This window comes from Cricetulus griseus, chromosome 8 (genome assembly GCF_003668045.3).
Source record: "Cricetulus griseus strain 17A/GY chromosome 8, alternate assembly CriGri-PICRH-1.0, whole genome shotgun sequence".
Taxonomy (NCBI): Eukaryota; Metazoa; Chordata; class Mammalia; order Rodentia; family Cricetidae; genus Cricetulus; species Cricetulus griseus.
In genome coordinates this window covers 56409737-56425146 of record NC_048601.1, presented here as the reverse complement: position 1 = coordinate 56425146, position 15410 = coordinate 56409737, and the positions used below count along the sequence as shown (strand labels likewise).

The window sequence follows — 15410 nt, the reverse complement described above, 5'->3', positions numbered from 1 at the left end:
CTCAACCTTTCTGCTCCATGAGGGAATTACAAACATTTTTAAAAAGTCTAATTTTTCAGTTGGTGCAAGCATTTTTTTCCTCTGAGGGGAAAAAAGGAGTAGGAACTATTTAAGAGAGCGTAACTAGTCAAGATAAAGCCTTGATTATTGTTATAAAAAAAGTAGAAATATCTAGCTCTAGGAAAAGAATAAACACTAAAAACTCAAAGAAGTGAGCCAGGCTTGAGATTGAACACAGTAATTCATAGCTAATGGAATTCTATTCCAGAAAGGCAAGTGTCAACAACACACATACCTGAAGTGTGTCAGCAAAGAGTACAATGAGGTTCTTCAAATCTAATACAAGGTTTGGATCAGAACAGTAGGACTAAAGGAAAAGGGGAAAAGGGAGAAAAATATCTCATGAAAAATAACATTTTTACTATGACATTGTCTAATGCACCAGCTGGTAAAGACACCTACCTATTGGAGGAGTCTAACCATTTCTTAGCACAAGGTAACAATAGACTCAACCACAGAAGAACTAAGGAGGTGGGGTTCAGTATGATGATCTAAATCTTTAACATGTGGAAATACATTTTGAAATTCATTAAAGAAGAAAACAAAATGGGGCCAACAAGATGGCTCAGCAATCAACTAAAATACAAAAATTTTTTAAAGAAACCAAAATGGATAGATTATTTTTAAATGAGCAACAATGAAACACTTTGTATCAAAAGTTGTGTGCCTAAAGACATTTTCAAAATAACTGTTTATCTTTCTTTTTATGTAAACATCAGAAAAAAAAAAACAAGACTGGAAATAACTTGACCAAGCACTGCAGTAATGACATTATTGAAAATAATGCCAAATAACCGTAATTATATAATAAAATGAAATGAAGAAAATTAAAAATGACAAACTGGTGATGTAAAAAAGACAAAGATTTGATCATTTAAACCAGATAAACATGGAATCAGTAATACAGGCATCTTAGGTAAGTCTAATTATACAATGCAGAAAAAAGGTATTAAACAGTACAAGGGTTATAAAATAAGTATAAATAAACAGGAAACAAAAGTTGCAAATAAGTACCATATATATATATATATATATATAATATATATATATATATATATATATATATCTCCTTGCCTGTACACAACTGATTACTTAGCTGACCTGGAAGACAGTTTCCATAGGAAGATTAAAGAGTATACACTACTAATTAAAAATTTCATCAATTCTGATGTTCCAGTTACCTCAGTTATAACTTTGTTATATGTTCTCCATCTAACCTCTCAGGCAATATGTCAAGTGTCCCCATAATGAGGACGTATGTGAGTTTCTCCTATTCCCATATGTTTTTCTTCTATGTATACTGTCTCTTGTAAAGAACCCTTGTCTTTTTGGTGTCAAAACTAGTATCAATACAAAATAGCCCCAATCCTGCTGTTGGAACTCTTCTACTTTATTTGCTTTCTACACTGTTTGCTTCTCCTTATGTAAAAAAAAAAAAAATGCCCAAGACACTGTCATGGTCTACCTCTCCTACACTTCCTGGGTTATTGACATAAATGGACAATAAGGCCACCTTATTTTAAGTTTTCTATTTATATGTTTCTATTTTTCCCAATTTTCCTACCATGTGTTTTATTGGATAAGATCTTTTAATTACCTTGAAGTGGGCATTAAAGCCTGTTATTTGAAATAATCTGAAGTGTGCATTAAATACTTCTGAGTGTAAATTACTGTCATCGGCCTAGTTGATGTGATAGATATGATGAAGAGTCTGCATGTCTGTCCATCTGGATTTTCTGTGAGTTTCCTGGCTGTCACTCAATGAATCCTTTTTACTTTACTATTCTATTACTACAGGCCCCTTGTCGGACACTATATTTTCTCAATCTCAATCAGCTATATTCCAAAGTCTCTGTTACTATCCATGTTTCTTAGCTATTCCTCTCGTATTTTCCACCTCTTTTGATCAAGAAATGGCATGCAGTCTTTGAATTAAATTTCTTCATCTGATGCTCATAAATTTTCAAAGAACTATTTTTATCTTGGATTTGGCTTTCTTTTGGTGTCTTTCCACTATTTTCTTCTGTTTTATATCCTTTAATGTTATGAATAGAACACATACACAAAAGGTAATAGCTGTAACTATAATTGTACCAGTCCCAGTGAGTATTAGCCATTTGCAGGAACATTTCAGATATGCTCACCAATGAACCTCATTGCTCCTACTCAGGAAACTTTATGACCTCAATGGCAATCATTTTCACCTCTTTCCTTATTTTTCACTTGTAGTTTTTTGATTAACAGACTTTGTTTTTAGATCTGGTAAGTTCTTACTTGTTGGCTTAAAATATTATATTATACATTCAATTGTAAGGTACCCACCCTGCCACTAATAAAACTACTGAGACACTGACTGTGACTAAATTAAACTTATAAATTAACGAAGTCTTATTTTATGCAAATATCAATGAAGTGGTATTCCTGACAGAAGGAACAGGAACAGTGAAGGACTATGGGCAAGTGTTCAAGAAATGATGAGCAGCTAGCAACGAGACAATTTGACTTTTTAAAGGTTTTGATAAACTGTCCACTATCCTGCTTGTACTACCTTCTATGAGTTAAGTTTAGCAGGTATTTGGCCAGCAAAAGCCTAGACATCTTAGCCTAGGCAAGCAGACAGGAAGGTCAACTGTAGAGCTAGCAGCAAAGATCATAACATTTACTACAGCAATCCTTTAGCTATATGTATAAATGTATATAGCACATGAGGTATTTTCTGAATGAATAAATATGAAGCACATAACAAATGTACTAATGATAACGTCACTTTGTACTCACTGAGAATGAAGTGTATGAAATACACAGAACACTGCTGAACAAACAAAGAATTATGGACAGTGTGAGTGACTGTTTCTTATTGCAGATCGCATTAACAAGGCAAGCTCAGTGTTGCAGAACTCAGAAATCTAAATAAACCACTTCTACAATCTCCCAATAAGGGTTGCCAAAGATATATATGTCAACTTGAAATCAGCATGCAAATTCTCAGTGGTAAGTAAGCATATTCTGGGGCATCCTACATACCGAGTGGGTGCGCAAAGCTGCGATGGTCTTTGAAAGTGCCATTTCCCACAGTTCATCAATGTAGGCTCTATTTACTAAGCCCTGGGTTGTATGCAAAATGTGATCTTCAACAACAAAAAAGCTGAGATTGGGAAGAAACGAAAGCACAGATGTCAGATGTTACAGTTGCTATAGCTTGACCACTAAGCTTTGACATTAATAGCTGCCATTTAACTCAAGAGGGATTTTTTTTCTGAAGAAAGCTATTAATTATAATAAATGAAATTACTTGACATGTTGAGAACATATCTACAATCGTATTAATATCTTAGACACTACCAAGACTGAACTTTTATTTCTAATCAATGTCAACCACACAGCACAACAATGTGAAAGAGTAAAGTATATATAGCTCATACAGCCTACTTCCAATGTAGTTTTAGAATACAAGAAACTAATTTTAAGGAGACAATAAACACTAAAATTTATAGGCTGTTAAGAATTCAACATAATATATATCAAAACAATTCTGCAAATCAGGCCTATAACCCTAGTAACTCAGGAGGCTAAAGCAAGCCTTGCCTAAGAGACAGAATGAGTTTTAAAAATAACTTTATAGAACCTTGCCTCAAAATAAAAACTCAGGCTGGGATTTTTTTTTTAATTATAAACTTATGTTTTAAATTCCCTTGTTGTGGCTTAGTATACATTTAAAACATATCTTGGGTTACCTTTCTGATCAATCAAATCAAAAGACAACTAAATTAGGGGATTTTTAAATTACCAAAAATCAAGCACACCAAGGTCTCATGTCTCATGGAGCTTAGGCTGGCCTTAAACTGTCTGTGTAGTCAAAGATAACCTTAAACTATTGATCCTCCAACCCCCATGTCCCCTGTGCTGGGATTATAAATGTGTGCCACCACACCTGGTCTTATGCAGTGCTGAGGATCAAACCCATGCATGCTAGGCAATCACTATAACAGTAGCTATATCCTTCAACCTCAATGATAGGCATAATGAGAGTTACTCATTACACTGAAGCAATATAAATCTGATGATGAAAGAAAGTAAGGGAGGAAACAAGAAAGAAAGCCAGAGAAAAAGTGAGGGAAGGAGGAAGAAGTGGGCAGGCAAGCTCTATGAAATAATCAAATTCTGTTGCCTTTCTTTTAACTACAGTTGTCATCTCATACTTGGAATAAGTTGCTTGAATATGGGGAGGGGGTCTTTATTCAGTAACCCTAATTCTACACTACTATGTCCACTCTTGATGAGAGCAATCACTGCATCCCATCCTGTGGGACCAGCCTGGCAGCAACTTGTTTAATAAAAGTTATTTTAATGTAACATAGTCTTATTCACAGATTTCTGAATCATACGTAGCTGTTTTCAGACTGGCAAACACCCAAACAGTTGAGATATAGTTGTTAAATTCTTCTAGGCCTATAATATTTTACTGTCTGGAAAAATTCTGCCACTGTGTCTGATTATCTCGTTCCATATTAGAACAAAGAATGGAGAAACAAAACATCAAGTAATAATAACATTGTGAGTCCATTTTCATTTATTTTTGCCACAAAAATACCCTCCAAGAATATAATGCTGAAAACAGTAAGCTGTAAGTGTTGTTTATTTTTCAAACAGCATATCTCTATGCAACCCAGGATGACACTCCTTTCACAAACTCCACAAGCACTGAATTACATGTGTGTGTTACTATGACCCAGGAGATGTTCCTTCTAAATTATAAGAAGATAAGAACTAAGTCTTTTCTTTTGAATTTGCCAAAAAGAATGGAAGAAAATTTCCCAAGTAAAGGTATATCTTTTATGAGTCTTACAAATTAAGTATAGAAACTTAAATATGTACCTACCCTACAATTTGATTGAAATACTTCCTGTAGCCATCTAAAGTTTCATGCTGCAACAAAGAAAGCAAAATTACTGTTTCTGTGTTATTACTTTAAGATGTGAAAAATCAGCTGCTTATTCTCAGGAAGCTTAATCTCATAGACTATGAGGTAAACATAATGATAATGCCATGATTCTGGATGATAAAAATGGGAATGAGCTAACTTGATACATGCCTAGAACTCAGATTAATGGATGGCACATAACAGTCAAGGAATGTTTACTGCTATTCTTACTTCAAGGCACATACACCTAAATTGTGTCAGACTGACAGCAAGCAGATTCAGGCAGCTGCACATACAAAGCATACAGACACACACAGACACAGATGCACACATGCATACATGTTCAGCTACCAGAAAGGAAAAGGTAAAAGTACAGAAAATGCAAGTAGCAAGCCTACCATGTTTGAGGGAGGCTGGAGAACCAAACGAGCCTGTTTTCGCCTCTGTTTTCGGTAGTAATTTTCAAACGTTTCTCGGGCACCCTGTAAAACAAGCAGGAGGAAATAATATAATTGAATTAATTATCCTTGAAGTTGAAAAGAATGTAGTAGACTTCAGGTATGGAATTTGAAGAAGACCATATATCTAAAAACCTACTATTGTAATAATGATAATAAGCACAGATAATAAAAACAACTATGACTATTCATTAAACCTCATCACCAAACCCAGAAAGGATAGGCAGGAGTGACCTTTACATGGTCAGAACACAAGCTTCAGCACACCAAGGCTGTTTTCTGAGTCAATAATCACAAATTCATAAAAATGAAGGTAAAACAAACAACCTTAAAATGTTACAGTAAGCAAGAAAATGTCCCTTTAAAAACAAATAAAACAGTTCAGAAGGAAAAATACCCAGAATGAAAGCCAGCTTTCAAATCACTCATGATCAAAGGGTCAACAAAAAGTGTGAAAGGCGAGAGCTGAGGATGGTAAATCCTTTACTCAGGTGGAGTGTTACCAAGAAGGGACAGAACAAGAACAAAAGAGACAATCCCTCAATGTTCTTGATATATAATTTCCAGTTTTCCCCCAGGCAGGGGTGGTGTCCAACCTTTTGACACTGTGACATGACAGATGTGTTTGGCGACATTGACAGCTCTCCTGGGAAACACACTGGGTAGGTTTTCTGAACACATCATGAGTGGTGCTCTGAACAATATCTGGCTCATGAACTCTACACTCACAAGTTCTGTTCTGGGTTGAACAGTATCTCCCCCAAACCCACATCCTTCCCAGAATCTCTAAATGTTTTAGCTGGAACAATCAATCCAATTGTGTGATCATGCCTACTGGAGGGTGGGTCTTAGTATACTATGGATGATATCCTCCAAAAAGGAGATCAAAAAGACACAGACAGGGAGAATGGCATGTACTGAAAGAGGCAGGTGGGTCAACACAGACTTAGAGCACCAAGAACTGCTGGGACCCACAGATGCCAGGAAGAAATAAAGAAGATTCTTCCCATAGTCTCAAAGGGTGTGTGGCCTCTAAGATGTCAAAATGCTTTTAATTTGTAATTCAAGCTTCCAGACCTGGTATAGAACAAATTTCTGTTGTTTGTGGTACTTGTTACAGCAGCTCTAGGAAGATAGTACAAATTGAGAGGGTTTTGTAATAACATGTTTCATTGTGACTAAATATTCTTAACCCAAGGCTCAAACATAAAGATCCCACAGAGACAAAGCATTGTTTTAGACCCAGGTGGCTACATTCTAACAGTGTTTTTTTACCCTTCCTACCAATGTAACTGCTCTCTCTGACTCACTGCTGGTAGTTTCACTATCTATTCATTTCATTTGCACTTGTGCAGTATCCTTTTCATTTCTGGAGATGTCAACCTTGTGAAGCTGCTACATGTACTTAATGAGCTATAAGGCTCCTAGAACAGTGCCTAATCAATAACAAGCATTTATACAAGTGCTTACTTTTTAAAAAATAAACAAGAAAAACCACTGTCCACCTCTTGCAGTCTCTATTCAAGCAATTACCTAGGGTATTTTCTTCCACCAGCTGAAAAGTTGAAGAAGCCTATTTAGCATGACTTCTTTGTTATATTATCATCTACCTGAACTAGGGATATTAACTTAAGTCACAACCACACAAACATAAACCAGCTTGAGAGTGGGCAAACACCTTCTGTAAAAAGGGCAATGCCCCTCCAGGCTGACCAGCAGCTTGTTCACTCGTTCCACTGCAATGCTAAGATAGGTGCAGACAACCCATAAAGAAATGTGGCATCTACCTAAAAATCCTAGTTGGAGAAACTGAAATAAGAATATTGTAATTTTCACCTGTCATGAAATACTACTTTTTTATGTTAAAAATGTCAAACTCAGTTTCAGTCCACAGGCTATATAGATACAGGTACAAGGTGAACTTGACCCCTGGGTCATGGTTTTAAGCCCTGTTTCCTCAAAATCAAACATCTTAGCCTGCTATAGTGATTATCACTATAAGTATTTATAAAATGAAATCAGATATTAGCATGACTATTTCATCACTCTATTCATCTACCACTTAATGAGGAAGGAAATTATTCGAATTAATAAGTTACAAGTGGAAGCTTCCATTTGACTTGCTAAAGTTAAATTCCCTATTTGTCACCAACTCATGGGATAGTGGTGTTGTTAAATGTCAATTACATGCTGTATACACTGAAGGGCTTTTCATTTTAAGGTTAACAGCCCTAAATGACCTTTATTATATTAGTATGACATCACATATTTAACATCCTTCAGAGCCAAGATACACTTAACTGTAAATTTAGGGAAAGCCTCCATTCTAATTAGATCATCAGGCATTAATTTGGTTTCTTTCTTATAAATGATAGAAAATATACAAGAGAAAATTCTATATAAAAATCAAATTCATTTCCTTTCTAATATTCCTTCAACAGAAAAAGGATCACCTTATCTAACATGTCCAGTTTCCCAATTTACAAAAATGAGTTGGATTTTTCCTGGTGGCTATCAAATAATTCACCTTTAATAATTGTACTCCTTCTGCCAATTTTGTCAACTTGCTGTCTAAAGACAGAATTCAAGAAGTACGCATTTGACCAGTCTAGTTTGAGTAAGTGGTGGAATGCCTCCCCATTCAGAAACAGGCCTCTAGATGAGTCACATGGGGCTTCAGTTCAGCTCCAAACTCAGAATCACAGATTCTACAGATTTGAGGGAGAAGAAAAAGAAGGGATAGAAGGGGTTAGTTTATTGGCAGAAAATGTCTGGGGTTGGGGGGAACCTAACTTTTATACTAATTGAAAAATTAGTGAGAAAGGGAAGCCAGGTAAATCAATATTCCTAGAAGTACATATACTGAGACTCAAAGAAAACAGCCCATCATACAAACTAAGAATCTAAAGGAAGCTCTCCGTGATGAGGTGCTGGGATAGCAAAAGACAAAGCTACAGGAATTTGTTAATTATTTGTCAATAGCTGTAATGACAGGAAGAACTTCCTACATTTTAGAACTCGAGTATAGAGACTAGAATGAAAAAAGGAAAAATGAGTTTCCAAGAGGTCAGTGAGAAACGAGGACAGTGGCACATGCCTCCTGTCCTAGCACTGGGAAGCCTGGCAGGCATGAGAATCATAAGGTCAAAGCCAAGCCGGACTACATGACAAGACCCTGCCTTTCCCTCCAGGAAAAAAAAAAAAAAAAGACAGATCTGAGATGCATTTAGAAGGCACATGCACAAGTGGATATGGTGACAAAGAACAGAAAGAGCTCACACAGCATTTCTCACCTGGGTCAATTGTTTGATGGCATCTCATTTAAAGACAGGGAACACAGGGAAAAGGATACAGTCATTTTCATTATGCAAAACCTCTGTACTTGCAAATTCACCACTTGTTAAAAGTTAGCTGAACTCCAAAACCAATACTCATAGCTGTTCACAGACAGTCACAGCTATGTGTAGAATTTCTAAAACTTCAAATTGTCCAATACACATGTTCCTAGTTAAGGTCAAACAAGGCAATATGTGACCTTTTGTTTCAGACACTGTAAACCTGTATCACTTTCATGGCCTATCCAATGTCACATGTTCTGCATTTTTGTGCTTTTGGTCAATGATTCTGCCCTTTAAAATGGTCCTTACCTATAGCATTAAAATGTTGTCTAGTGTTCCTAAACTCATGAAGGCTTACAGTGTGACTTATAGAGAAAGCCTGTGTGTTAGATAAGCTTTGTGCAAACATTATTATAGTGTGGTTGGATGATGCTAATAAACCAACAGTATGTTAAATAACATATCTCTTTGTTTTGCTGGGGGTACAGAGGGTATTGTTTTGACACAAGCTCTCATATAGCCTAGCCTGGCCTAGAACTCACTGTGTAGCCGAGGAAGGCCCTGAACTGATCCCCCTGGCCCCTCCTCCTGAGAGGTGCCAAACTTTTAAGAGTAAATACATAAATAAACTGGATCATCACCTGATCACAATGTGACAGAAGCCCCCAGGAAACTAACATGACATTTCCCTGAGATCAAGGTCTCAGGACTGATTATTGTGTTCACATTGCCTTTCACAGTCTCAAGCTTTAAGAACCTCACCACCTTGCTATTTTGTTTACTAAAGTCAATTTTCATTTAAATATTTAGTATTTAATTATACCCTGAGATAAGCCTGGGGTAAATGGCAGTGATTATTGCCATCAACACTAGATTTTACCAGGAAAATACACTCTTTGACAGACTCTGCTGAAAATGATTCTCTTAAAAAACAAAACTTTTGCTACTTGCATTTTCCACAATATGTATCATGTTTTAAATTGTTACTAATTACAAAAGTAAAACATGACTTTTAGAAAAAACAGGAAAAATGTAATGGGCAAAGTGAGCATAAAAGCCACCCACAGTAATAATACTTAGTGATGGTTACCATAGACTCATTGGTGAGCTCTCCTCTAAATGCACCCCGCTGGGAACCTGTATCTCACACACACATTTCCACAGAGAAGTAGCAGCACACTGTACATGCATGCTCCTTCTACTGAACTCTTTCTGGAAAGCATCCTTCAACATCTTTATCTACAAAACTATCCCTACTTGCTTTCCTACATATTCTCCAACGATACAAATGTCAGAATCACTGAATAAATGTTTGAAACTAAAAATAAAAACACAAGTTAAAAACCTAAATTCTTCTTCATTTGTTTAAGTTCTTGCCTAGCCAGGAGTGAAACACAAACAATGACTACTGCCATCTAATGTGGACAAATGAATGAGGCTTTGTGTTTAGGTATGTAGGAGCAGGAAAATCAGCTTCTAACCATGTTCAAACACACATTCTGCAGATATACGTTACAAATGTGCACCATCAAACAATTGGGATCATGTCAGCCTAGGATTGGAAGAGAGACAGTCAAACAAAAACCTTTCTATGGATGTCTTTCCTAATATAGATAAAAATGTATACCCTCTCTAGCTAGCCATCCATGTATGTGGGCTCTGCATCTTGAGCCTCAACCAACTATGGGTCACAAATATTCCAAAATGGAAAAGCAGCTGGTAAAATGGCTCAGCAGATATTATATATAAGCCCGGCAATGACAACCTGAATTCAATTCCTGCAGTACTACATGGAAGAAGGAAAAAAATGATTCCCAAAGTATTCTAAGACCAGCACTGTGTTTATGCACTCATGTAAAAAAGGGGGAGTGAATAAATAAATGTAATAGACTTTCTTTCAATATTTAAAAACTCACAGAACTGTGTCTGTACAGAACACATATAGGCTATTTTCCTTGTCACTATTCCCTAAAGAGTAAGAGTAACAATTTCTTATGCAGACTTGCATTGGGTTAGACACCATGGATAATCTGGAGGTGACCTATAGTGTCTGGATGATATATACAGGTGACAGACAAAGTCACAGATATTGTTTTTGACAGTAGGGCAGGGTCAGTACTCTATGGGTCCTATGGAACAACCACGCACAAACAACTATTTCATGTAGTTACTGAGCCTCATGTCTTAAAACAATAGTGGAATATTTGTGTAGTGTTACAGAAAGAGGAAAAAGCTAACATCAGAAGCTGCCTCACATGGGCAATATGTCTACAAAGTATGCAAAGGAGGACAGACTCTATATCCTCTTCATGGCATACTGACTAGACCATTGGATGAATACACAAGTCTTAGCCAAATAGTTCTTTCTGTGGTATGCCATCTATAAATGACTTCTTTTACTAATCACTGTAAAAGAAAATAACCCTGAAAAACAGAAAAACACCTAGACAAAGAACAAAGGAAGTGAATGGAAGAAGGGAAATGCACACCATTATTCTTCCGGCTTGTCTACAGGAAGCAATATTTCCATTTGGGCAAAGCCTGTAATTTCACCACCCTGCCTGCAGCTGGAACACTCTTTTAACTGTCACAGCAACCAAGTGTAGACAGGTTTATTCAGAGATTAAAAAAAAAAAAAACAACTTAAAGGGCGATTTTAATTTGTGTCCATCTGTAAAAGGAACACTCTTCCTAGGGCCCCATAATGATGTTCAGCAGGATATTACACTTCACCAGATGGCTAATTTGCACAGCAGGCCCAAAGCAGGGTTTCTTTCATTAGAACTGCCCTAAAGATCAGACTGCAGGAACATGTGTAAAGAACAACCCCGAGATGCCCCCTATTGCTTAAATCTAGAAACATTCCATTCCCAGATGTAAAAACCGACTCAAAGTGTTCCCCCAACAAGGTCACTCAAGAGTCAGGATGGTTTGTGTCACAACTCTGGGAACCTACTTTATGGGTCAGAAAAATGCCTGCATTTCTAAAGCCACAACAATGTCAAAACATCTCAGAAAATAAGCTATGAAGAAAGGGTAATTGCTCTGGTAGACAATTTATCATTAAAAATATTATTTTCAAATGCCTCCATTTTTTTTTATTTTATCCAAAAGCCTACAAAAATGAATCTACATAAACTTCTGACCCTTCTAGGAAAGAGCAGAGGCAGTCTGATGTTCTGGCAGAGTTGTGTTTATTTTTCAGATGCCCATATAACCTGTGTTTGTCTTGGCATTTCCTCTTACAGCGATACCCAGGCAGGAGGCACGGAAGAGCATCCCCTTTGGGGTTTAAACACAGAAAAGAAACCTGAGGTCTAATGATTATGGAGCAGTCTGTGCTTTTGAAGAACGTAAACATCATGATTAACAATCTCAGCCTTTATAATTAGCTTCCCTGGTCCATGACAGAGTGTTAATTTATTAAATATTTTCACAAAGAGTCTTTTATTATCAGATTCAGTTCAGCTGGCTCCTTTCAGAGCATTACCAATTACAACCAATAAAGCTCTAATTGATGACTGCTTTTTATAACCTTTGACCTAAGATGATAAACAGTTGTACCTTAAAGTGAAAGGGTAAACCTCAAAGGGAAGGGTGTCTTAATCATGCTTAGTAAACCAAACCGCTTAGAATTACAACCTACTTACCTGGCTAGAGCAAAAATGCAGACTTCCTCTGTGATTAGGGCAATTGATCAGGCAAAGATTTGAATTTCACTTTTAAGGTAAGTGTTCCTTTTACTACAGAATCCCTGTATGTAACAGTGTGCTTTATGGACTTAAAGAGTAAGATCCAGCTCAGCTCAGGACAATTAACAAGCTGAGCTGGATCTTACTTAAAGAGTAAGATCCAGCTCAGCTCAGGACAATTAACAAGAAAAATTTAGTACATGACATAATTCAATACAGGACACGTAAAACCTAAGTTACAATACACTTTTAAAAACAGTGTGATGAGACTTACATTGCCCCCACCCCAAATCCTACCTATTCATTACAAGGCCTCTGACATACCAGGAATAACCAAAGATATGTAAGAAGGGGGTAAAGCAAACTGCTTGACCAAAAAGACAACACAAAAAATTTCTGAGGAATTTTCTATACACAGTAAGCAAGGATAGTCATTGTTTCCATAAGAAAATAATAGATCTAAAAGAACTCCAAAAGAAAATGGTATGTTTCTGCATTCTCTCCAAGGAATTATTCCCAAAGCGGGCAGTCATTGAAGTTACTAAACAAACATCTGGCTTCACAGTGTAATTTTTAAGGAAAGCCTCATAGAAACTAACTCATTTGTGTTAATCTTCTAAAATGCTAAGGTGCTTTACAATTTGGAAGCTGAAATTTCCCCAAATAAGACTCCCAATCTACTTCCTCTGTAAAAAGTGAATAGATCCTCTGTTTAAGAACTTATTGGGAAGTGGGGCTTTTAAAGATACAATACCATCTTCATATAGATGAAAGCAATGAAAGATTGGTGATAGTTCTCAAAATGAAAAGTAAGGGCTTTATATAGAAGGTGCAATGTAAACATTTTATACAGAAAGAGTCAGACAGCTTCAAAGTGACTCCCTAGATAGGTGCAAGGAAGTCAATGCTAGAAGCACAAAATCTGAGGTTCAAAGTACTTTATTAAACTGAGTTAGTTATACACGTTATTATTATGATGCACAAATGTATGTAATGAATGCTTTATTGAAGACACACGGTACCTCCTGAAAATTTAAATCACATTACACAGACAGACAGACAGACAGACAGACAGACAGACAGACAGACAGACAGACACACACACACACACACACACACACACACACACACACACACACACACACACACACACACACACACACAGCATTTGTATACTTAAGTGAAGATTGGGAAGTTCTCTTCAAATAAATCTTATCCCCTGGCATACACAGAGATGCTGTATAAAAACAGACAAATTTAGAATCTAAACTATATAATCTGTCAAACTGAGATTCAATGGCTCTTAAAAATGAGCAGAATAACTAAAAGTAAAAAAGGTGGAAAATAGGTTTATAATTGGTAAATAATATAAGAACTAAAAAAGAGAGAGGCAAAAGTTGAGCAAAGTGTTCCACTGGCACTTTTGGTTGAACTTCCTATCATGAGAATTCTACATCAAAATACTGTTGCAATAAAAGAGACAAAACACCACCACACTTCACCTGTTCCTCCAGCAGCAAATGTCTTAGAGAACTATTATATCACATAAGGACATTTACAATGACATAATCATGATGCATATTTTCAAAAGTACAAGGATCTCCCAAGTTCCCTTTCACAGCTCTGACTGCCTTCTGACCCTGCACTACATAGTTCTTGGTAACCACTAATCTGATCTCCATTCTATAATTTTGTCATTTTAAGAATGTTACATTATGGGTTAGCGAGATGACTCAGCAAACAAACAAAGTACTTTCCACGAAAGTATGAGGGCTGGATCCCTAGAACCCACACAAATTCCCAGCAAGCTTGGTAGCCCACCTGAAACTTCACAAACTCGAGATAGAGGGATCTCTGGTACTAGCTGACTAGCTAGATTAGCAAAACTAATAATCTCTGGACTCAAGTCAGAGATCCCACCTCATTGAGTAAGTGGAGAGTGATACAGGAAGGCTTCAGATGTCAGCACGGGCCTCCATACTCACACATTGGCACATGCACAGGTGTGTGCCCATCTAAACACTTGAACACACAAAACATGAGCATGCATAATACATATAACTACATGCCAAAAAACAGGAATGTCTCTTTAATAGAATTATGGGATGGTACCTACTCGGACTGCCTTATTCATTTACAAAATCTACCAGGCTGATGACTTGTCAATGTGCTTTTCTTTGTAGTGCTGAGGAATAATCTACCATTTATTTAGTCATTCACCTAGTATGGAACAATTATGTATAAAACTGCTATAAATATTCTTGTATAGATTGTAGCTCAGAAGGGATAAATGATCAAGAGTGCATTTTGGTTATACTTAAGTTTGGAAAAACACTGGCCTGATTTCCAGAATAGAACTACCATTTAATCCCCACAAGAAACTTTACCAGAATTTCATAATACATAATGTGTACATAACACAGGATACTGTCACTTAGCATACTGGCCATTTACCAATTTCAGGGAACTTGTGGAAACCATACACTTTTTTAAAGTCTTACCAAATTACACTAAGTGTTCATCCATAAAGAAAATTTCCATGAATTTCAAAATAGAAAGACATGACATTTATATAAATTAAGTAGAACTATATGAATCACCAATAACATTAACAAAAGGTTAAGTAGACTATCCCAGTTCTAAGTATTTTACCAAGACAAAGTAATATCTAGATCCATAAAAGGCTTGCAAAAGAATGACTCTAAAACACTACACTAGAAACAGCCCAATTTCCTTCACTATTCATAAAAATGAAAAGAAGCAAATTACTGAGATATGCATCAACTGGCATGAATTGCAAACATGCATCCCAAGCAAAACTATTTGCTTCAAGAAGTATAAACATCCCTGCTTACAGAAAAAGTGATGCCTAGCCTCTAGCTAAAGGCAACAGTGATTTCAAAAGTGCATGTGAAATTCAGAAGGTGCCATTTTTTCCAAT

The 15410-nt window shown here is 36.4% G+C and overlaps 1 protein-coding gene across 3 annotated transcripts in view; it reads right to left on the bottom strand.

Moving 5' to 3' along the window:
* Window positions 1-15410, bottom strand: part of Exoc6b (exocyst complex component 6B) — a 407149-nt gene that overhangs the window by 232058 nt on the left and 159681 nt on the right. For all 3 annotated transcript variants that reach the window (XM_035448826.1, XM_035448827.1, XM_035448828.1), the window contains 4 exons: window positions 5380-5463; window positions 4940-4986; window positions 3085-3205; window positions 296-367 (listed from right to left, as the gene is read on the bottom strand). In XM_035448826.1, coding sequence (XP_035304717.1) covers window positions 296-367; window positions 3085-3205; window positions 4940-4986; window positions 5380-5463 — 324 coding nt within the window. The remainder of the gene's footprint in view (window positions 1-295; window positions 368-3084; window positions 3206-4939; window positions 4987-5379; window positions 5464-15410) is intronic.